The 22590-nt window shown below is 50.5% G+C and overlaps 1 protein-coding gene across 3 annotated transcripts in view; it reads right to left on the minus strand.

Annotated features, from left to right (window-relative positions):
- LOC122545832 (semaphorin-4B-like) overlaps window positions 1-22590 on the minus strand; it is a 171533-nt gene that overhangs the window by 121013 nt on the left and 27930 nt on the right. For all 3 annotated transcript variants that reach the window (XM_087984982.1, XM_087984983.1, XM_087984981.1), the window contains one exon: window positions 1011-1073. In XM_087984982.1, the coding sequence (XP_087841108.1) occupies window positions 1011-1073 (63 nt within the window). The remainder of the gene's footprint in view (window positions 1-1010; window positions 1074-22590) is intronic.

The raw sequence follows: 22590 nt of genomic DNA on the forward strand, positions 1-22590 counted from the left end.
AGGGATATGGACCAGCAGCAGGGGGGGGGGGGGGGGGGGGGGTGGGACTAGTTTAGTTTGGGAGCATCGACTGGCTGGGCTGAAGGGTCTGTTTCCATGCTGTGTGACCCTACGTTATCACGGATCTCCAGGTTCAGAGGGAGGGACACTACTGCTGTGCCACCAGTGCCCAGCTCTTAAAGAGACAAAGTTCAGCGGGCCCCACATGCTTTGGCAGGTCCGTCCTGAGCATTTGAAAGGGACGCGCTTTTTTCAAATGTTGGCAACACATCAGATCCGCTCGGATCCCAGGTTGACTGGGCCCCATAATGCACCAGGCAGCCCACAGCTGGGATGCCAAGGGGCCCCGTATCCAGGCAGAAGGTAGATTGGGGGCAGTTCCACTGAGGCTGGGGTCTGCCTGATGAGGTTGAGATGGGAGGGGCCTGGAGGTTAGAAGAAGGAAGGGAGACCTTATTGAGGATTCTCAGTGGGGGGGTGGGGAGGGGAGGGTGACACGGACAGGGGGAGATGTGGAGAGGTCATTCCCCCTCTGTGTATGTGGGTGTGTGTGTGTGTGTGTGTGTGAGGGTGGGTGGGTGGGACAGTCTGGGGGGGGGGGGGGTGCATCATCTCAGAGTAAAGGGGCCTTGAGGATGGAGATGGGGGAGGGGAGGACGGTTTCTTCACCCGCCGAGGGGAGTGAATTTGTGGAATGCTTTCCCGCTGGGTCGTTCAAGGACGAGAGAGAGAGAGAGAGAGAGGAAATGGAGTGAGGCAAAGGAACTCGAGGGAGAACAGGGCCGATGGGCTGAATGGCTCGTTGGTGCCCGTCCACCTGCAAGGAACGAGTGGCGATTGACTCAGAAACGCCTCGGATTGTCAGAGGGGCAGTTCGGAATGAGGGGGGGGGGGCTCAGTCGGAGGGATGGTTAGGGTTCGGGAGGGTGGGAGTAATCGCGTGTCGCTTTCGGAGCTTGGTGGGGGGGGAGAGGGGGGGTTTGGAAAGGAGTTACGCTCTCCCGCCTCACCTCTTTGCTCTTCCCTTTGAAGGAACAGTCGTGGACCTTCCTCTCTGTCGCCTTCCACTGCAGCTGCAAACCCGAAACACACCGAGTGAACGCTTCGCAAGACAGGAGGCCGTTCGGCCCATCCGCCGTCCCACGTCCCCGACCCCTTTTCGCTTTCGCCTTCCCAACCCCCGCGTTCCCAACCTCTTCCGATTCTGTATCCTCCTCCCACCCCGCCACCCAGTCTGGAGTGGGGGGGGGGGGGGGGGGGGGGGGGGGGCACTCTTTGGAATATTCGGCAACCCAAACCCCCACCCCAGCTCCGTTCCTAACAGAAATCGCCGGAAACGCTCCAGAGGTCTGGGGAGAGAAATCGGCATTCACGTATCGGGCCCGGCGACCCTTCCCTCAGAACCGACGGTGCAGCAGGAGAGTTGGGGGTGAGGGTGGGAGGGGGTAAGGATTAAAACATGGGTGGGGGGAGAGTCCAAACTGAGGGAAGCCCAGTGTGACAGGCAAATTCCCTGGAGAATGAGCAGGCCAGCAGAGGGAAGAGCTATTAATCGGGACTGTTAATGTGAAAGTTGATAGGGTTTATTAGACTGGGTTCTGTACAGGTGGAAACAGGCCCTTCGGCCTACACTGACCCGCCGAAGAGTATCCCACCCAGATCCATTTCCCTCCGACTGATGCACCTAATACTACGGGCAATTTAGCACAGCCAATCCCACCCTGACCTGCACATCCCTGGGCACTATGGGACAATTTCCCACGGCCAATCCCACCCTGACCTGCACATCCCTGGGCACTATGGGACAATTCCCCACGGCCAATCCACCCTAACCTGCACATCCCTGGGCACTATGGGACAATTTCCCACGGCCAATCCCACCCTAACCTGCACATCCCTGGGCACTATGGGACAATTTCCCACGGCCAATCCACCCTAACCTGCACATCCCTGGGCACTATGGGACAATTTCCCACGGCCAGTCCACCCTAACCTGTACATCCCTGGCCACTATGGGACAATTTCCCACGGCCAATCCACCCTAACCTGTACATCCCTGGACACTATGGGACAATTTCCCATGGCCAATCCCACCCTAACCTGCACATCCCTGGGCACTATGGGACAATTCCCCATGGCCAATCCACCCTAACCTGTACATCCCTGGACACTATGGGACAATTTCCCATGGCCAATCCCACCCTATCCTGCACATCCCTGGGCACTATGGGACAATTTCCCATGGCCAATCCCATCTTAACCTGTACATCCCTGGGCACTATAGGACAATTTCCCACGGCCAATACACCCTAACCTGCACATCCCTGGGCATTATGGGACAATTCCCCATGGCCAATCCACCCTAACCTGTACATCCCTGGACACTATGGGACAATTTCCCACGGCCAACCCACCCTAACCTGCACATCCCTAGACACTATGGGACAATTTCCCATGGCCAATCCCACCCTAACCTGTACATCCCTGGGCACTATGGGACAATTTCCCATGGCCAATCCCACCCTAACCTGCACATCCCTGGGCACTATGGGACAATTTCTCATGGCCAATCCCACCCTAACCTGCACATCCCTGGGCACTATGGGACAATTTCCCACGGCCAATTCCACCCTGACCTGTACATCCCTGGGTACTATGGAACAATTTCCCACGGCCAATCCCACCCTAACCTGTACAGCCCTGGGCACTATGGAACAATTTCCCACGGCCAATCCACCCTGACCTGTACACCCCTGGGTACTATGGGACAATTTCCCATGGTCAATCCACCCTAACCTGCACATCCCTGGACACTATGGGACAATTTCCCACGGCCAATCCACCCTAACCTGCACATCCCTGGGCACTATGGGACAATTCCCCATGGCCAATCCACCCTAACCTGCACATCCCTGGGCACTACGGGACAATTTCCCATGGCCAATCCACCCTAACCTGCACATCCCTGGACACTATGGGACAATTTCCCACGGCCAATCCACTTCAACCTGCACATCCCTGGACACTATGGGACAATATCCCATGGCCAATCCACCCTAACCTGCACATCCCTGGGCACTATGGGCCAATTTCCCATGGCCAATCCACCCTAACCTGCACATCCCTGGACACTATGGGACAATTCCCCATGGCCAATCCACCCTGACCTGCACATCTTTGGATTGTGGGAGGACACCGGAGCACCCTGGGGAAACCCACGCAGACACTAGGAGAATGTGCAAACACAACACAGACCGTCGCCCGAGGGGGAAATCGAACCTGGGTCCCTGGTGCTGTGCAGCTGCAGTGCTAGCCACCATTTAATCCTGGGCTCCCTCCTACATGAAGGATGTTGCAAAACTTGAAAGGGTTCAGAAAAGATTTACAAGGATGTTGCCAGGGTTGGAGGGTTTGAGCTACAGGGAGAGGCTGAACAGGCTGGGGCTGTTTTCCCTGGAGTGTCGGAGGCTGAGGGGTGACCTTATAGAGGTTTACAAAATCATGAGGGGCATGGATAGGGTTAATAAGCAAAGTCTTTTCCCTGGGTCGGGGAGTCCAGAACTAGAGGGGCATAGGTTTAGGGTGAGAGGGGAAAGATATAAAGGAGACCTAAGGGGCAACTTTTTCACCCAGAGGGTGGTACGTGTATGGAATGAGCTGCCAGAGGAAGTGGTGGAGGCTGGTACAATTGCAACATTTAAGAGGCATCTGGATGGGGATATGAAAAGGAAGGGTTTGGAGGGATATGGGCCGGGTGCTGACAGGTGGGACTAGATTGGTTTGGGATATCTGGTCGGCATGGACGGGTTGGACCGAAGGGTCTGTTTCCATGCTATACATCTCTATGACTCTAAATAGCTTCCCTCAGAGAGTGAGGATTCTCCTGACAGAAGGTGGTCAGGGTTGGAACATTGGAAAGTTTCCAATGAGGAGGTGGGTAAAGAACTAAAGGGGAGGAAGGGGGTACTGAAGGGGGAGAGAGAGAGAGAGAGAGAGAGAAAGAGATGGGGACAGAGGGAGAGACAGATGTGGGGAGAGAGAAAATGGGAGAGAGAAATGGAGAGAGGTGGGGAAGGAGAGAGAGAGAGACAGAGAGAGATGAGGAGAGGGAGAGAGAGAGAGGAAGAGAGGTAGAAAAGAGGGAGAGATGGAGGACAGAGAGAGGGAGGGAAGCAGAGAGAGAGAGATGGAGGGAGAGAGATATGGAGTGAGAGAGAGATGGAGGGAGGGGGAGAGAGAGAGAGATGGAGGGGTCAGAGAGAGAGAGATGGAGGGAGAGAGAAGTGGAGAGAGGTAGGGAAGAAGAAGAGAAATAGAGAGAGAGAGACAGAGAGCGATGGGGAGAGGGACAGAGAGATATGGGTGGAGAGATGGGAAAGAGGGAGAGATGGAGGATAGAGAGACGGAGGGAGAGAGAGATGGGAGGAGAGAGAGAGATTGGGACAGAGATAGATGAAGGAGAGAGAGAGAGATTGGGACCAGAGAGAGATAGAGATTGGGACAGAGAAAGAGAGATGGGAAGAGAGAGAGAGAGATTGGGACAGAGAGAGAGATTAGGACAGAGAGAGAGAGATGGGAAGAGAGAGAGAGAGATTGGGACAGAGAGAGAGATTGGGACAGAGAGAGATTGGGACAGAGAGATAGATGGAGGCGAGAGAGAGAGATTGGAGGAGAGAGAGAGATTGGGACAGAGAGAGAGATTGGGACAGAGAGAGAGATTGCGACAGAGAGATAGATGGAGGAGAGAGAGAGATTGGGACAGACAGAGAGATTGGGACAGAGAGAGAGATTGGAGGAGAGAGAGAGATTGGGACAGAGAGAGATGGGAAGAGAGAGAGAGATTGGGACAGAGAGAAAGATTGCGACAGAGAGAGAGAGTGGGACAGAGAGAGAGAGAGAGATTGGGACAGAGAGAGAGATTGGAGGAGAGAGAGAGAGATTGGGACAGAGAGAGAGAGATTGGGACAGAGAGAGATTGGGACAGAGAGAGAGATTGGGACAGAGAGAGAGAAGGGAAGAGAGAAAGATTGGGATAGAGAGAGAGATTGGAGGAGAGAGAGATTGGAGGAGAGAGAGAGATTGGGACAGAGAGAGAGATTGGGACAGAGAGAGAGATTGGAGGAGAGAGAGAGATTGGGACAGAGAGAGAGATGGGGAGAGAGAGAGATTGGGACAGAGAGAGAATGGAGGAGAGAGAGATTGGGACAGAGAGAGAGATTGGGACACAGAGAGAGAGAGATTGGGACAGAGAGAGAGATTGAGACAGAGAGAGAGAGAGATTGGGACAGAGAGAGAGAGGGATTAGGACAGAGAGAGAGAGATTGGGACAGAGAGAGAGCTTGGGACAGACAGAGATTGGAGGAGTGAGAGAGATTGGGACAGAGAGAGAGATTGGAGAAGAGAGAGAGATTGGGACAGAGAGAGAGATTGGGACAGAGAGAGAGATGGGAAGAGAGAGAGATTGGGACAGAGAGAGAGATTGGGACAGAGAGAGAGATTTGAGGAGAGAGAGAGATTGGGACAGAGAGAGAGATTGGGACAGAGAGAGAGATTGGGACAGAGAGAGAGAGATGGGAAGAGAGAGAGATTGGGACAGAGAGAGAGATTGGGACAGAGAGAGAGATTTGAGGAGAGAGAGAGATTGGGACAGAGAGAGAGAGATTGGGACAGAGAGAGAGATTGGGACAGAGAGAGACATGGGAAGAGAGAGAGATTGGGATAGAGAGAGAGATTGGAGGAGAGAGATTGGGACAGAGAGAGAGATTGGGACAGACAGAGAGATGGGAAGAGAGACAGATTGGGACAGAGAGAGACATTGGGACAAAGAGAGAGAGAGAAATTGGAGGAGAGAGAGAGATTGGGACAGAGAGAGAGATTGGGACAGAGAGAGAGATGGGAAGAGAGAGAGATTGGGACAGAGAGAGACATTGGGACAGAGAGAGAGAGATTGGAGGAGAGAGAGAGATTGGGATAGAGAGAGAGATTGGGACAGAGAGAGAGAGATGGGAAGAGAGAGTGAGATTGGGACAGAGAGAGAGATTGGGACAGAGAGAGAGATTTGAGGAGAGAGAGAGATTGGGACAGAGAGAGAGAGATTGGGACAGAGAGAGAGATTGGGACAGAGAGAGACATGGGAAGAGAGAGAGATTGGGATAGAGAGAGAGATTGGAGGAGAGAGATTGGGACAGAGAGAGAGATTGGGACAGACAGAGAGATGGGAAGAGAGACAGATTGGGACAGAGAGAGACATTGGGACAGAGAGAGAGAGAGATTGGAGGAGAGAGAGAGATTGGGACAGAGAGAGAGATTGGGACAGAGAGAGAGATGGGAAGAGAGAGAGATTGGGACAGAGAGAGACATTGGGACAGAGAGAGAGAGATTGGAGGAGAGAGAGAGATTGGGATAGAGAGAGAGATTGGGACAGAGAGAGAGAGATGGGAAGAGAGAGTGAGATTGGGACAGAGATAGAGATTGGGACAGAGAGAGAGATGGGAAGAGAGAAAGATTGGGACAGAGAGAGACATTGGGACAGAGAGAGAGAGGGATTGGGACAGAGAGAGAGATTGGGACAGAGAGAGAGAGAGAGATTGGGACAGAGAGAGAGATTGGGACAGAGAGAGAGATTGGGACAGAGAGAGAGATTGGAGGAGAGAGAGATTGGGACAGAGAGAGAGATTGGGACAGAGAGAGAGATGGGAAAAGAGAGAGATTGGGACAGAGAGAGAGATTGGAGGAGAGAGAGAGATTGGGACACAGAGAGAGATTGGAGGAGAGAGAGAGATTGGGACAGAGAGAGAGATTGGGACAGAGAGAGAGAGAGTTTGGGACAGAGAGAGAGATTGGGACAGAGAGAGAGATGGGAAGAGAGAGAGATTGGGAAAGAGAGAGTGAGATTGGGACAGAGAGAGAGATTGGGACAGAGAGAGACATGGGAAGAGAGAGAGATTGGGATAGAGAGAGACATTGGAGGAGAGAGAGATTGGGACAGAGAGAGAGATTGGGACAGACAGAGAGATGGGAAGAGAGACAGATTGGGACAGAGAGAGACATTGGGACAAAGAGAGAGAGAGAAATTGGAGGAGAGAGAGAGATTGGGACAGAGAGAGAGATTGGGACAGAGAGAGAGATGGGAAGAGAGAGAGACTGGGACAGAGAGAGACATTGGGACAGAGAGAGAGAGATTGGAGGAGAGAGAGAGATTGGGATAGAGAGAGAGATTGGGACAGAGAGAGAGAGATGGGAAGAGAGAGTGAGATTGGGACAGAGATAGAGATTGGGACAGAGAGAGAGATGGGAAGAGAGAAAGATTGGGACAGAGAGAGACATTGGGACAGAGAGAGAGAGAGATTGGAGGAGAGAGAGAGATTGGGACAGAGAGAGAGAGAGAGATTGGGACAGAGAGAGAGATTGGGACAGAGAGAGAGATTGGGACAGAGAGAGAGATTGGAGGAGAGAGAGATTGGGACAGAGAGAGAGATTGGGACAGAGAGAGAGATGGGAAAAGAGAGAGATTGGGACAGAGAGAGAGATTGGAGGAGAGAGAGAGATTGGGACACAGAGAGAGATTGGAGGAGAGAGAGAGATTGGGACAGAGAGAGAGATTGGGACAGAGAGAGAGAGAGTTTGGGACAGAGAGAGAGATTGGGACAGAGAGAGAGATGGGAAGAGAGAGAGATTGGGATAGAGAGAGAGATTGAAGGAGAGAGAGATTTGGACAGAGAGAGAGATTAGGACAGAGAGAGAGATGGGAAAAGAGAGAGATTGGGACAGAGAGAGAGATTGGAGGAGAGAGAGAGATTGGGACACAGAGAGAGATTGGAGGAGAGAGAGAGTTTGGGACAGAGAGAGAGATTGGGACAGAGAGAGAGAGAGATTGGGACAGAGAGAAAGATTGTGACAGAGAGAGAGATTGGGACAGAGAGCGAGAGAGATTGGGACAGAGAGAGAGATTGAGACCGAGAGAGAAATTGGGACAGAGAGAGAGATTGGGACAGAGAGAGAGATGGGAAGAGAGAGAGATTGCGACAGAGAGAGAGATTGGGACAGAGAGATAGATTGGGACAGAGAGAGAGATTGGGACAGAGAGATAGATGGAGGAGAGAGAGAGATTGGGACAGACAGAGAGATTGGGACAGAGAGAGAGATTGGAGGAGAGAGAGAGATTGGGACAGAGAGAGAGAGATTGGGACAGACAGAGAGATGGGAAGAGAGACAGATTGGGACAGAGAGAGACATTGGGACAAAGAGAGAGAGAGAAATTGGAGGAGAGAGAGAGATTGGGACAGAGAGAGAGATTGGGACAGAGAGAGAGATGGGAAGAGAGAGAGACTGGGACAGAGAGAGACATTGGGACAGAGAGAGAGAGATTGGAGGAGAGAGAGAGATTGGGATAGAGAGAGAGATTGGGACAGAGAGAGAGAGATGGGAAGAGAGAGTGAGATTGGGACAGAGATAGAGATTGGGACAGAGAGAGAGATGGGAAGAGAGAAAGATTGGGACAGAGAGAGACATTGGGACAGAGAGAGAGAGAGATTGGAGGAGAGAGAGAGATTGGGACAGAGAGAGAGAGAGAGATTGGGACAGAGAGAGAGATTGGGACAGAGAGAGAGATTGGGACAGAGAGAGAGATTGGAGGAGAGAGAGATTGGGACAGAGAGAGAGATTGGGACAGAGAGAGAGATGGGAAAAGAGAGAGATTGGGACAGAGAGAGAGATTGGAGGAGAGAGAGAGATTGGGACACAGAGAGAGATTGGAGGAGAGAGAGAGATTGGGACAGAGAGAGAGATTGGGACAGAGAGAGAGAGAGTTTGGGACAGAGAGAGAGATTGGGACAGAGAGAGAGATGGGAAGAGAGAGAGATTGGGATAGAGAGAGAGATTGAAGGAGAGAGAGATTTGGACAGAGAGAGAGATTAGGACAGAGAGAGAGATGGGAAAAGAGAGAGATTGGGACAGAGAGAGAGATTGGAGGAGAGAGAGAGATTGGGACACAGAGAGAGATTGGAGGAGAGAGAGAGTTTGGGACAGAGAGAGAGATTGGGACAGAGAGAGAGAGAGATTGGGACAGAGAGAAAGATTGTGACAGAGAGAGAGATTGGGACAGAGAGCGAGAGAGATTGGGACAGAGAGAGAGATTGAGACCGAGAGAGAAATTGGGACAGAGAGAGAGATTGGGACAGAGAGAGAGATGGGAAGAGAGAGAGATTGCGACAGAGAGAGAGATTGGGACAGAGAGATAGATTGGGACAGAGAGAGAGATTGGGACAGAGAGATAGATGGAGGAGAGAGAGAGATTGGGACAGAGATAGAGATTGGGACAGAGAGAGAGATGGGAAGAGAGAGAGATTGGGACAGAGAGAGACATTGGGACAGAGAGAGAGAGAGATTGGGACATAGAGAGAGATTGGGACAGAGAGAGAGATTGGGACAGAGAGAGAGAGATGGGAAGAGAGAGTGAGATTGGGACAGAGATAGAGATTGGGACAGAGAGAGAGATGGGAAGAGAGAGAGATTGGGACAGAGAGAGACATTGGGACAGAGAGAGAGAGAGATTGGGACTGAGAGAGAGATTGGGACAGAGAGAGAGAGATTGGGACAGAGAGAGAGATTGGGACAGAGAGAGAGATTGGGACAGAGAGAGAGATTGGAGGAGAGAGAGATTGGGACAGAGAGAGAGATTGGGACAGAGAGAGAGATGGGAAAAGAGAGAGATTGGGACAGAGAGAGAGATTGGAGGAGAGAGAGAGATTGGGACACAGAGAGAGATTGGAGGAGAGAGAGAGATTGGGACAGAGAGAGAGATTGGGACAGAGAGAGAGAGAATTTGGGACAGAGAGAGAGATTGGGACAGAGAGAGAGATGGGAAGAGAGAGAGATTGGGATAGAGAGAGAGATTGGAGGAGAGAGAGATTGGGACAGAGAGAGAGATTGGACAGAGAGAGAGATTGGGACAGAGAGAGAGAGAGATTGGGACAGAGAGAGAGATTGTGACAGAGAGAGAGATTGGGACAGAGAGCGAGAGAGATTGGAGGAGAGAGAGAGTTTGGGACAGAGAGAGAAATTGGGACAGAGAGAGAGATTGGGACAGAGAGAGAGATGGGAAGAGAGAGAGATTGCGACAGAGAGAGAGAGATTGGGACAGAGAGATAGATTGGGACAGAGAGAGAGATTGGGACAGAGAGATAGATGGAGGAGAGAGAGAGATTGGGACAGACAGAGAGATTGGGACAGAGAGAGAGATTGGAGGAGAGAGAGAGATTGGGACAGAGAGAGAGAGATTGGGACAGAGAGAGAGATGGGAAGAGAGAGAGATTGGGACAGAGAGAGAGATTGGAGGAGAGAGAGAGATTGGGACAGAGAGAGAGAGAGATTGGGACAGAGAGAGAGATTGGAGGAGAGAGAGAGAGATTGGGACAGAGAGAGAGAGATTGGGACAGAGAGAGAGATTGGGACAGAGAGAGAGAGAGATTGTGACAGAGAGAGAGATTGGGACAGAGAGAGAGATTGGGACAGAGAGAGAGAGAGATTGGGACAGATAGAGAGATTGGGACAGAGAGAGAGAGATTGGGACAGAGGGAGAGATTGGGACAGAGAGAGAGATTGGGACAGAGGGAGAGATTGGGACAGAGAGAGAGATTGGGACAGAGAGAGTGATTGGGACAGAGAGGGAGAGATTGCGACACAGAGAGAGATTGGGACAGAGGGAGAGATTGGGACAGAAAGAGAGAGAGAGATTGGGACAGAGAGAGAGATTGGGACAGAGGGATAGATTGGGACAGAGAGAGAGATTGGGACAGAGAGAGAGAGAGATTGGGACAGAGAGAGAGAGATTGGGACAGAGGGAGAGATTGGGACAGAGAGAGAGATTGGGACAGAGAGGGAGAGATTGGGACACAGAGAGAGATTGGGACAGAGGGAGAGATTGGGACAGAGAGAGAGATTGCGACAGAGAGAGAGATTGGGACAGAGAGAGAGATTGGGACAGAGAGAGAGATTGGGACAGAGAGAGAGATGGGAAAAGAGAGAGATTGGGACAGAGAGAGAGATTGGAGGAGAGAGAGATTGGGACAGAGAGAGAGATTGGGACAGAGAGAGAGATGGGAAAAGAGAGAGATTGGGACAGAGAGAGAGATTGGAGGAGAGAGAGAGATTGGGACACAGAGAGATTGGAGGAGAGAGAGAGATTGGGACAGAGAGAGAGATTGGGAGAGAGAAAGAGAGTTTGGGACAGAGAGAGAGATTGGGACAGAGAGAGAGATGGGAAGAGAGAGAGATTGGGATAGAGAGAGAGAGATTGGAGGAGAGAGAGATTGGGACAGAGAGAGAGATTGGACAGAGAGAGAGATTGGGACAGAGAGAGAGAGAGATTGGGACAGAGAGAGAGATTGTGACAGAGAGAGAGATTGGGACAGAGAGCGAGAGAGATTGGGACAGAGAGAGAGATTGGGACCGAGAGAGAAATTGGGACAGAGAGAGAGATTGGGACAGAGAGAGAGATGGGAAGAGAGAGAGATTGCGACAGAGAGAGAGATTGGGACAGAGAGAGAGATTGGGACAGAGAGAGAGAGAGTTTGGGACAGAGAGAGAGATTGGGACAGAGAGAGAGATGGGAAGAGAGAGAGATTGGGATAGAGAGAGAGATTGAAGGAGAGAGAGATTTGGACAGAGAGAGAGATTAGGACAGAGAGAGAGATGGGAAAAGAGAGAGATTGGGACAGAGAGAGAGATTGGAGGAGAGAGAGAGATTGGGACACAGAGAGAGATTGGAGGAGAGAGAGAGTTTGGGACAGAGAGAGAGATTGGGACAGAGAGAGAGAGAGATTGGGACAGAGAGAAAGATTGTGACAGAGAGAGAGATTGGGACAGAGAGCGAGAGAGATTGGGACAGAGAGAGAGATTGAGACCGAGAGAGAAATTGGGACAGAGAGAGAGATTGGGACAGAGAGAGAGATGGGAAGAGAGAGAGATTGCGACAGAGAGAGAGATTGGGACAGAGAGATAGATTGGGACAGAGAGAGAGATTGGGACAGAGAGATAGATGGAGGAGAGAGAGAGATTGGGACAGACAGAGAGATTGGGACAGAGAGAGAGATTGGAGGAGAGAGAGAGATTGGGACAGAGAGAGAGAGATTGGGACAGACAGAGAGATGGGAAGAGAGACAGATTGGGACAGAGAGAGACATTGGGACAAAGAGAGAGAGAGAAATTGGAGGAGAGAGAGAGATTGGGACAGAGAGAGAGATTGGGACAGAGAGAGAGATGGGAAGAGAGAGAGACTGGGACAGAGAGAGACATTGGGACAGAGAGAGAGAGATTGGAGGAGAGAGAGAGATTGGGATAGAGAGAGAGATTGGGACAGAGAGAGAGAGATGGGAAGAGAGAGTGAGATTGGGACAGAGATAGAGATTGGGACAGAGAGAGAGATGGGAAGAGAGAAAGATTGGGACAGAGAGAGACATTGGGACAGAGAGAGAGAGAGATTGGAGGAGAGAGAGAGATTGGGACAGAGAGAGAGAGAGAGATTGGGACAGAGAGAGAGATTGGGACAGAGAGAGAGATTGGGACAGAGAGAGAGATTGGAGGAGAGAGAGATTGGGACAGAGAGAGAGATTGGGACAGAGAGAGAGATGGGAAAAGAGAGAGATTGGGACAGAGAGAGAGATTGGAGGAGAGAGAGAGATTGGGACACAGAGAGAGATTGGAGGAGAGAGAGAGATTGGGACAGAGAGAGAGATTGGGACAGAGAGAGAGAGAGTTTGGGACAGAGAGAGAGATTGGGACAGAGAGAGAGATGGGAAGAGAGAGAGATTGGGATAGAGAGAGAGATTGAAGGAGAGAGAGATTTGGACAGAGAGAGAGATTAGGACAGAGAGAGAGATGGGAAAAGAGAGAGATTGGGACAGAGAGAGAGATTGGAGGAGAGAGAGAGATTGGGACACAGAGAGAGATTGGAGGAGAGAGAGAGTTTGGGACAGAGAGAGAGATTGGGACAGAGAGAGAGAGAGATTGGGACAGAGAGAAAGATTGTGACAGAGAGAGAGATTGGGACAGAGAGCGAGAGAGATTGGGACAGAGAGAGAGATTGAGACCGAGAGAGAAATTGGGACAGAGAGAGAGATTGGGACAGAGAGAGAGATGGGAAGAGAGAGAGATTGCGACAGAGAGAGAGATTGGGACAGAGAGATAGATTGGGACAGAGAGAGAGATTGGGACAGAGAGATAGATGGAGGAGAGAGAGAGATTGGGACAGAGATAGAGATTGGGACAGAGAGAGAGATGGGAAGAGAGAGAGATTGGGACAGAGAGAGACATTGGGACAGAGAGAGAGAGAGATTGGGACATAGAGAGAGATTGGGACAGAGAGAGAGATTGGGACAGAGAGAGAGAGATGGGAAGAGAGAGTGAGATTGGGACAGAGATAGAGATTGGGACAGAGAGAGAGATGGGAAGAGAGAGAGATTGGGACAGAGAGAGACATTGGGACAGAGAGAGAGAGAGATTGGGACTGAGAGAGAGATTGGGACAGAGAGAGAGAGATTGGGACAGAGAGAGAGATTGGGACAGAGAGAGAGATTGGGACAGAGAGAGAGATTGGAGGAGAGAGAGATTGGGACAGAGAGAGAGATTGGGACAGAGAGAGAGATGGGAAAAGAGAGAGATTGGGACAGAGAGAGAGATTGGAGGAGAGAGAGAGATTGGGACACAGAGAGAGATTGGAGGAGAGAGAGAGATTGGGACAGAGAGAGAGATTGGGACAGAGAGAGAGAGAATTTGGGACAGAGAGAGAGATTGGGACAGAGAGAGAGATGGGAAGAGAGAGAGATTGGGATAGAGAGAGAGATTGGAGGAGAGAGAGATTGGGACAGAGAGAGAGATTGGACAGAGAGAGAGATTGGGACAGAGAGAGAGAGAGATTGGGACAGAGAGAGAGATTGTGACAGAGAGAGAGATTGGGACAGAGAGCGAGAGAGATTGGAGGAGAGAGAGAGTTTGGGACAGAGAGAGAAATTGGGACAGAGAGAGAGATTGGGACAGAGAGAGAGATGGGAAGAGAGAGAGATTGCGACAGAGAGAGAGAGATTGGGACAGAGAGATAGATTGGGACAGAGAGAGAGATTGGGACAGAGAGATAGATGGAGGAGAGAGAGAGATTGGGACAGACAGAGAGATTGGGACAGAGAGAGAGATTGGAGGAGAGAGAGAGATTGGGACAGAGAGAGAGAGATTGGGACAGAGAGAGAGATGGGAAGAGAGAGAGATTGGGACAGAGAGAGAGATTGGAGGAGAGAGAGAGATTGGGACAGAGAGAGAGAGAGATTGGGACAGAGAGAGAGATTGGAGGAGAGAGAGAGAGATTGGGACAGAGAGAGAGAGATTGGGACAGAGAGAGAGATTGGGACAGAGAGAGAGAGAGATTGTGACAGAGAGAGAGATTGGGACAGAGAGAGAGATTGGGACAGAGAGAGAGAGAGATTGGGACAGATAGAGAGATTGGGACAGAGAGAGAGAGATTGGGACAGAGGGAGAGATTGGGACAGAGAGAGAGATTGGGACAGAGGGAGAGATTGGGACAGAGAGAGAGATTGGGACAGAGAGAGTGATTGGGACAGAGAGGGAGAGATTGCGACACAGAGAGAGATTGGGACAGAGGGAGAGATTGGGACAGAAAGAGAGAGAGAGATTGGGACAGAGAGAGAGATTGGGACAGAGGGATAGATTGGGACAGAGAGAGAGATTGGGACAGAGAGAGAGAGAGATTGGGACAGAGAGAGAGAGATTGGGACAGAGGGAGAGATTGGGACAGAGAGAGAGATTGGGACAGAGAGGGAGAGATTGGGACACAGAGAGAGATTGGGACAGAGGGAGAGATTGGGACAGAGAGAGAGATTGCGACAGAGAGAGAGATTGGGACAGAGAGAGAGATGGGAAAAGAGAGAGATTGGGACAGAGAGAGAGATTGGAGGAGAGAGAGATTGGGACAGAGAGAGAGATTGGGACAGAGAGAGAGATGGGAAAAGAGAGAGATTGGGACAGAGAGAGAGATTGGAGGAGAGAGAGAGATTGGGACACAGAGAGATTGGAGGAGAGAGAGAGATTGGGACAGAGAGAGAGATTGGGAGAGAGAAAGAGAGTTTGGGACAGAGAGAGAGATTGGGACAGAGAGAGAGATGGGAAGAGAGAGAGATTGGGATAGAGAGAGAGAGATTGGAGGAGAGAGAGATTGGGACAGAGAGAGAGATTGGACAGAGAGAGAGATTGGGACAGAGAGAGAGAGAGATTGGGACAGAGAGAGAGATTGTGACAGAGAGAGAGATTGGGACAGAGAGCGAGAGAGATTGGGACAGAGAGAGAGATTGGGACCGAGAGAGAAATTGGGACAGAGAGAGAGATTGGGACAGAGAGAGAGATGGGAAGAGAGAGAGATTGCGACAGAGAGAGAGATTGGGACAGAGAGATAGATTGGGACAGAGAGAGAGATTGGGACAGAGAGATAGATGGAGGAGAGAGAGAGATTGGGACAGACAGAGAGATTGGGACAGAGAGAGAGATTGGAGGAGAGAGAGAGATTGGGACAGAGAGAGAGAGATTGGGACAGAGAGAGAGATGGGAAGAGAGAGAGATTGGGACAGAGAGAGAGATTGGAGGAGAGAGAGATTGGGACAGAGAGAGAGATTGGGACAGAGAGAGAGATGGGAAAAGAGAGAGATTGGGACAGAGAGAGAGATTGGAGGAGAGAGAGAGATTGGGACACAGAGAGAGATTGGAGGAGAGAGAGAGTTTGGGACAGAGAGAGATTGGGACAGAGAGAGAGAGAGATTGGGACAGAGAGAAAGATTGTGACAGAGAGAGAGATTGGGACAGAGAGCGAGAGAGATTGGGACAGAGAGAGAGATTGGGACCGAGAGAGAAATTGGGACAGAGAGAGAGATTGGGACAGAGAGAGAGATGGGAAGAGAGAGAGATTGCGACAGAGAGAGAGATTGGGACAGAGAGATAGATTGGGACAGAGAGAGAGATTGGGACAGAGAGATAGATGGAGGAGAGAGAGAGATTGGGACAGACAGAGAGATTGGGACAGAGAGAGAGATTGGAGGAGAGAGAGAGATTGAGACAGAGAGAGAGAGATTGGGACAGAGAGAGAGATGGGAAGAGAGAGAGATTGGGACAGAGATAGAGATTGGGACAGAGAGAGAGATGGGAAGAGAGAGAGATTGGGACAGAGAGAGACATTGGGACAGAGAGAGAGAGAGATTGGGACATAGAGAGAGATTGGGACAGAGAGAGAGATTGGGACAGAGAGAGAGAGATGGGAAGAGAGAGTGAGATTGGGACAGAGATAGAGATTGGGACAGAGAGAGAGATGGGAAGAGAGAGAGATTGGGACAGAGAGAGACATTGGGACAGAGAGAGAGAGAGATTGGGACAGAGAGAGAGATTGGGACAGAGAGAGAGAGATTGGGACAGAGAGAGAGATTGGGACAGAGAGAGAGATTGGGACAGAGAGAGAGATTGGAGGAGAGAGAGATTGGGACAGAGAGAGAGATTGGGACAGAGAGAGAGATGGGAAAAGAGAGAGATTGGGACAGAGAGAGAGATTGGAGGAGAGAGAGAGATTGGGACACAGAGAGAGATTGGAGGAGAGAGAGAGATTGGGACAGAGAGAGAGATTGGGACAGAGAGAGAGAGAATTTGGGACAGAGAGAGAGATTGGGACAGAGAGAGAGAGATGGGAAGAGAGAGAGATTGGGATAGAGAGAGAGATTGGAGGAGAGAGAGATTGGGACAGAGAAAGAGATTGGACAGAGAGAGAGATTGGGACAGAGAGAGAGAGAAATTGGGACAGAGAGAGAGATTGTGACAGAGAGAGAGATTGGGACAGAGAGCGAGAGAGATTGGAGGAGAGAGAGAGTTTGGGACAGAGAGAGAAATTGGGACAGAGAGAGAGATTGGGACAGAGAGAGAGATGGGAAGAGAGAGAGATTGCGACAGAGAGAGAGAGATTGGGACAGAGAGATAGATTGGGACAGAGAGAGAGATTGGGACAGAGAGATAGATGGAGGAGAGAGAGAGATTGAGACAGAGAGATTGGGACAGAGAGAGAGATTGGAGGAGAGAGAGAGATTGGGACAGAGAGAGAGAGATTGGGACAGAGAGAGAGATGGGAAGAGAGAGAGATTGGGACAGAGAGAGAGATTGGAGGAGAGAGAGAGATTGGGACAGAGAGAGAGAGATTGGGACAGAGAGAGAGATTGGAGGAGAGAGAGAGAGATTGGGACAGAGAGAGAGATTGGGACAGAGAGAGAGAGAGAGATTGGGACAGAGAGAGAGATTGGGACAGAGAGAGAGATTGGGACAGAGAGAAAGATTGGAGGAGAGAGAGAGATTGGGACAGAGAGAGAGATGGGAAAAGAGAGAGATTGGGACAGAGAGAGAGATTGGAGGAGAGAGAGATTGGGACAGAGAGAGAGATTGGGACAGAGAGAGAGATGGGAAAAGAGAGAGATTGGGACAGAGAGAGAGATTGGAGGAGAGAGAGAGATTGGGACACAGAGAGAGATTGGAGGAGAGAGAGAGATTGGGACAGAGAGAGAGATTGGGAGAGAGAAAGAGAGTTTGGGACAGAGAGAGAGATTGGGACAGAGAGAGAGATGGGAAGAGAGAAAGATTGGGATAGAGAGAGAGATTGGAGGAGAGAGAGATTGGGACAGAGAGAGAGATTGGACAGAGAGAGAGATTGGGACAGAGAGAGAGAGAGATTGGGACAGAGAGAGATTGTGACAGAGAGAGAGATTGGGACAGAGAGCGAGAGAGATTGGGACAGAGAGAGAGATTGGAGGAGAGAGAGAGATTGGGACAGAGTGAAAGTTTGGAGGAGAGAGAGAGAGATTGGGACAGAGAGAGAGATTGGGACAGAGAGAGAGATTGGAGGAGAGAGAGAGATTGGGACAGAGAGGGAGAGATTGGGACAGAGAGAGAGATTGGGACAGACAGAGAGAGAGATTGGGACAGAGAGAGAGAGATTGGGACAGAGAGGAGATTGGGACAGAGAGAGAGATTGCGACAGAGAGAGAGAGATTGGGAGAGAGAGAGAGAGATTGGGACAGAGAGAGAGATTGGAACAGAGAGAGAGAGATTGGGACAGAGAGAGAGATTGGGACAGGGAGAGAGATTGGGACAGAGAGAGAGAGATTGGGACAGAGAGAGAGATTGGGACAGAGAGAGAGAGATTGGGACAGAGAGAGAGATTGGGACAGAGAGAGAGATTGTGACAGAGAGAGAGATTGGGACAAAGAGAGAGAGATTGGGACAGAGAGAGAGATTGGGACAAAGAGAGAGAGATTGGGACAGAGAGAGAGATTGGAGGAGAGAGAGAGATTGGAGGAGAGAGAGAGATTGGGACAGAGAGAGATTGGGACAGAGAGAGAGATTGGAGGAGAGAGAGAGATTGGGACAGAGAGAGAGATTGGGACAGAGAGAAAGATTGGAGGAGAGAGAGAGATTGGGACAGCGAGAAAGATTGGAGGAGAGAGAGAGATTGGGACAGAGAGAGAGATTGGAGGAGAGAGAGAGATTGGGACAGAGAGAGAGATTGGGACAGAGAGAAAGATTGGAGAGGAGAGAGAGATTGGGACAGAGAGAGAGATTGGGACAGAGAGAGAGATTGGGACAGAGAGAGAGAGAGATTGGGACAGAGAGAGAGATTGGGACAGAGAGAGAGAGAGATTGGGACAGAGAGAGAGATTGGGACAGAGAGAGAGAGAGATTGAGACAGAGAGAGAGAGATTGGGACAGAGAGAGAGATTGGGATAGAGCGAGAGATTGGAGAGGTGAGAGAGATTGGGACAGAGAGAGAGATTGGGACAGAGAGAGAGATTGGGACAGAGAGAGAGATTGGAGGAGAGAGAGATTGGGACAGAGAGAGAGATTGGGACAGAGAGAGAGATGGGAAAAGAGAGAGATTGGGACAGAGAGAGAGATTGGAGGAGAGAGAGAGATTGGGACACAGAGAGAGATTGGGACCGAGAGAGAAATTGGGACAGAGAGAGAGATTGGGACAGAGAGAGAGATGGGAAGAGAGAGAGATTGCGACAGAGAGAGAGATTGGGACAGAGAGATAGATTGGGACAGAGAGAGAGATTGGGACAGAGAGATAGATGGAGGAGAGAGAGAGATTGGGACAGACAGAGAGATTGGGACAGAGAGAGAGATTGGAGGAGAGAGAGAGATTGGGACAGAGAGAGAGAGATTGGGACAGAGAGAGAGATGGGAAGAGAGAGAGATTGGGACAGAGAGAGAGATTGGAGGAGAGAGAGATTGGGACAGAGAGAGAGATTGGGACAGAGAGAGAGATGGGAAAAGAGAGAGATTGGGACAGAGAGAGAGATTGGAGGAGAGAGAGAGATTGGGACACAGAGAGAGATTGGAGGAGAGAGAGAGTTTGGGACAGAGAGAGATTGGGACAGAGAGAGAGAGAGATTGGGACAGAGAGAAAGATTGTGACAGAGAGAGAGATTGGGACAGAGAGCGAGAGAGATTGGGACAGAGAGAGAGATTGGGACCGAGAGAGAAATTGGGACAGAGAGAGAGATTGGGACAGAGAGAGAGATGGGAAGAGAGAGAGATTGCGACAGAGAGAGAGATTGGGACAGAGAGATAGATTGGGACAGAGAGAGAGATTGGGACAGAGAGATAGATGGAGGAGAGAGAGAGATTGGGACAGACAGAGAGATTGGGACAGAGAGAGAGATTGGAGGAGAGAGAGAGATTGGGACAGAGAGAGAGAGATTGGGACAGAGAGAGAGATGGGAAGAGAGAGAGATTGGGACAGAGATAGAGATTGGGACAGAGAGAGAGATGGGAAGAGAGAGAGATTGGGACAGAGAGAGACATTGGGACAGAGAGAGAGAGAGATTGGGACATAGAGAGAGATTGGGACAGAGAGAGAGATTGGGACAGAGAGAGAGAGATGGGAAGAGAGAGTGAGATTGGGACAGAGATAGAGATTGGGACAGAGAGAGAGATGGGAAGAGAGAGAGATTGGGACAGAGAGAGACATTGGGACAGAGAGAGAGAGAGATTGGGACAGAGAGAGAGATTGGGACAGAGAGAGAGAGATTGGGACAGAGAGAGAGATTGGGACAGAGAGAGAGATTGGGACAGAGAGAGAGATTGGAGGAGAGAGAGATTGGGACAGAGAGAGAGATTGGGACAGAGAGAGAGATGGGAAAAGAGAGAGATTGGGACAGAGAGAGAGATTGGAGGAGAGAGAGAGATTGGGACACAGAGAGAGATTGGAGGAGAGAGAGAGATTGGGACAGAGAGAGAGATTGGGACAGAGAGAGAGAGAATTTGGGACAGAGAGAGAGATTGGGACAGAGAGAGAGAGATGGGAAGAGAGAGAGATTGGGATAGAGAGAGAGATTGGAGGAGAGAGAGATTGGGACAGAGAAAGAGATTGGACAGAGAGAGAGATTGGGACAGAGAGAGAGAGAAATTGGGACAGAGAGAGAGATTGTGACAGAGAGAGAGATTGGGACAGAGAGCGAGAGAGATTGGAGGAGAGAGAGAGTTTGGGACAGAGAGAGAAATTGGGACAGAGAGAGAGATTGGGACAGAGAGAGAGATGGGAAGAGAGAGAGATTGCGACAGAGAGAGAGAGATTGGGACAGAGAGATAGATTGGGACAGAGAGAGAGATTGGGACAGAGAGATAGATGGAGGAGAGAGAGAGATTGGGACAGAGAGATTGGGACAGAGAGAGAGATTGGAGGAGAGAGAGAGATTGGGACAGAGAGAGAGAGATTGGGACAGAGAGAGAGATGGGAAGAGAGAGAGATTGGGACAGAGAGAGAGATTGGAGGAGAGAGAGAGATTGGGACAGAGAGAGAGAGATTGGGACAGAGAGAGAGATTGGAGGAGAGAGAGAGAGATTGGGACAGAGAGAGAGAGATTGGGACAGAGAGAGAGATTGGGACAGAGAGAGAGAGAGATTGGGACAGAGAGAGAGATTGGGACAGAGAGAGAGATTGGGACAGAGAGAAAGATTGGAGGAGAGAGAGAGATTGGGACAGAGAGAGAGATGGGAAAAGAGAGAGATTGGGACAGAGAGAGAGATTGGAGGAGAGAGAGATTGGGACAGAGAGAGAGATTGGGACAGAGAGAGAGATGGGAAAAGAGAGAGATTGGGACAGAGAGAGAGATTGGAGGAGAGAGAGAGATTGGGACACAGAGAGAGATTGGAGGAGAGAGAGAGATTGGGACAGAGAGAGAGATTGGGAGAGAGAAAGAGAGTTTGGGACAGAGAGAGAGATTGGGACAGAGAGAGAGATGGGAAGAGAGAGAGATTGGGATAGAGAGAGAGATTGGAGGAGAGAGAGATTGGGACAGAGAGAGAGATTGGACAGAGAGAGAGATTGGGACAGAGAGAGAGAGAGATTGGGACAGAGAGAGAGATTGTGACAGAGAGAGAGATTGGGACAGAGAGCGAGAGAGATTGGGACAGAGAGAGAGATTGGAGGAGAGAGAGAGATTGGGACAGAGTGAAAGTTTGGAGGAGAGAGAGAGAGATTGGGACAGAGAGAGAGATTGGGACAGAGAGAGAGATTGGAGGAGAGAGAGAGATTGGGACAGAGAGGGAGAGATTGGGACAGAGAGAGAGATTGGGACAGACAGAGAGAGAGATTGGGACAGAGAGAGAGAGATTGGGACAGAGAGGAGATTGGGACAGAGAGAGAGATTGCGACAGAGAGAGAGAGATTGGGAGAGAGAGAGAGAGAGATTGGGACAGAGAGAGAGATTGGAACAGAGAGAGAGAGATTGGGACAGAGAGAGAGATTGGGACAGGGAGAGAGATTGGGACAGAGAGAGAGAGATTGGGACAAAGAGAGAGAGATTGGGACAGAGAGAGAGATTGGGACAAAGAGAGAGAGATTGGGACAGAGAGAGAGATTGGAGGAGAGAGAGAGATTGGAGGAGAGAGAGAGATTGGGACAGAGAGAGATTGGGACAGAGAGAGAGATTGGAGGAGAGAGAGAGATTGGGACAGAGAGAGAGATTGGGACAGAGAGAAAGATTGGAGGAGAGAGAGAGATTGGGACAGCGAGAAAGATTGGAGGAGAGAGAGAGATTGGGACAGAGAGAGAGATTGGAGGAGAGAGAGAGATTGGGACAGAGAGAGAGATTGGGACAGAGAGAAAGATTGGAGAGGAGAGAGAGATTGGGACAGAGAGAGAGATTGGGACAGAGAGAGAGATTGGGACAGAGAGAGAGAGAGATTGGGACAGAGAGAGAGATTGGGACAGAGAGAGAGAGATATTGGGACAGAGAGAGAGATTGGGACAGAGAGAGAGAGAGATTGAGACAGAGAGAGAGAGATTGGGACAGAGAGAGAGATTGGGACAGAGCGAGAGATTGGAGAGGTGAGAGAGATTGGGACAGAGAGAGAGATTGGGACAGAGAGAGAGATTGGGACAGAGAGAGAGATTGGAGGAGAGAGAGATTGGGACAGAGAGAGAGATTGGGACAGAGAGAGAGATGGGAAAAGAGAGAGATTGGGACAGAGAGAGAGATTGGAGGAGAGAGAGAGATTGGG

This window comes from Chiloscyllium plagiosum, unplaced genomic scaffold, assembly GCF_037043375.1.
Source record: "Chiloscyllium plagiosum isolate Xiang-an unplaced genomic scaffold, Cpla_swu_hap1 HiC_scaffold_50, whole genome shotgun sequence".
NCBI classification, from domain to species: Eukaryota; Metazoa; Chordata; class Chondrichthyes; order Orectolobiformes; family Hemiscylliidae; genus Chiloscyllium; species Chiloscyllium plagiosum.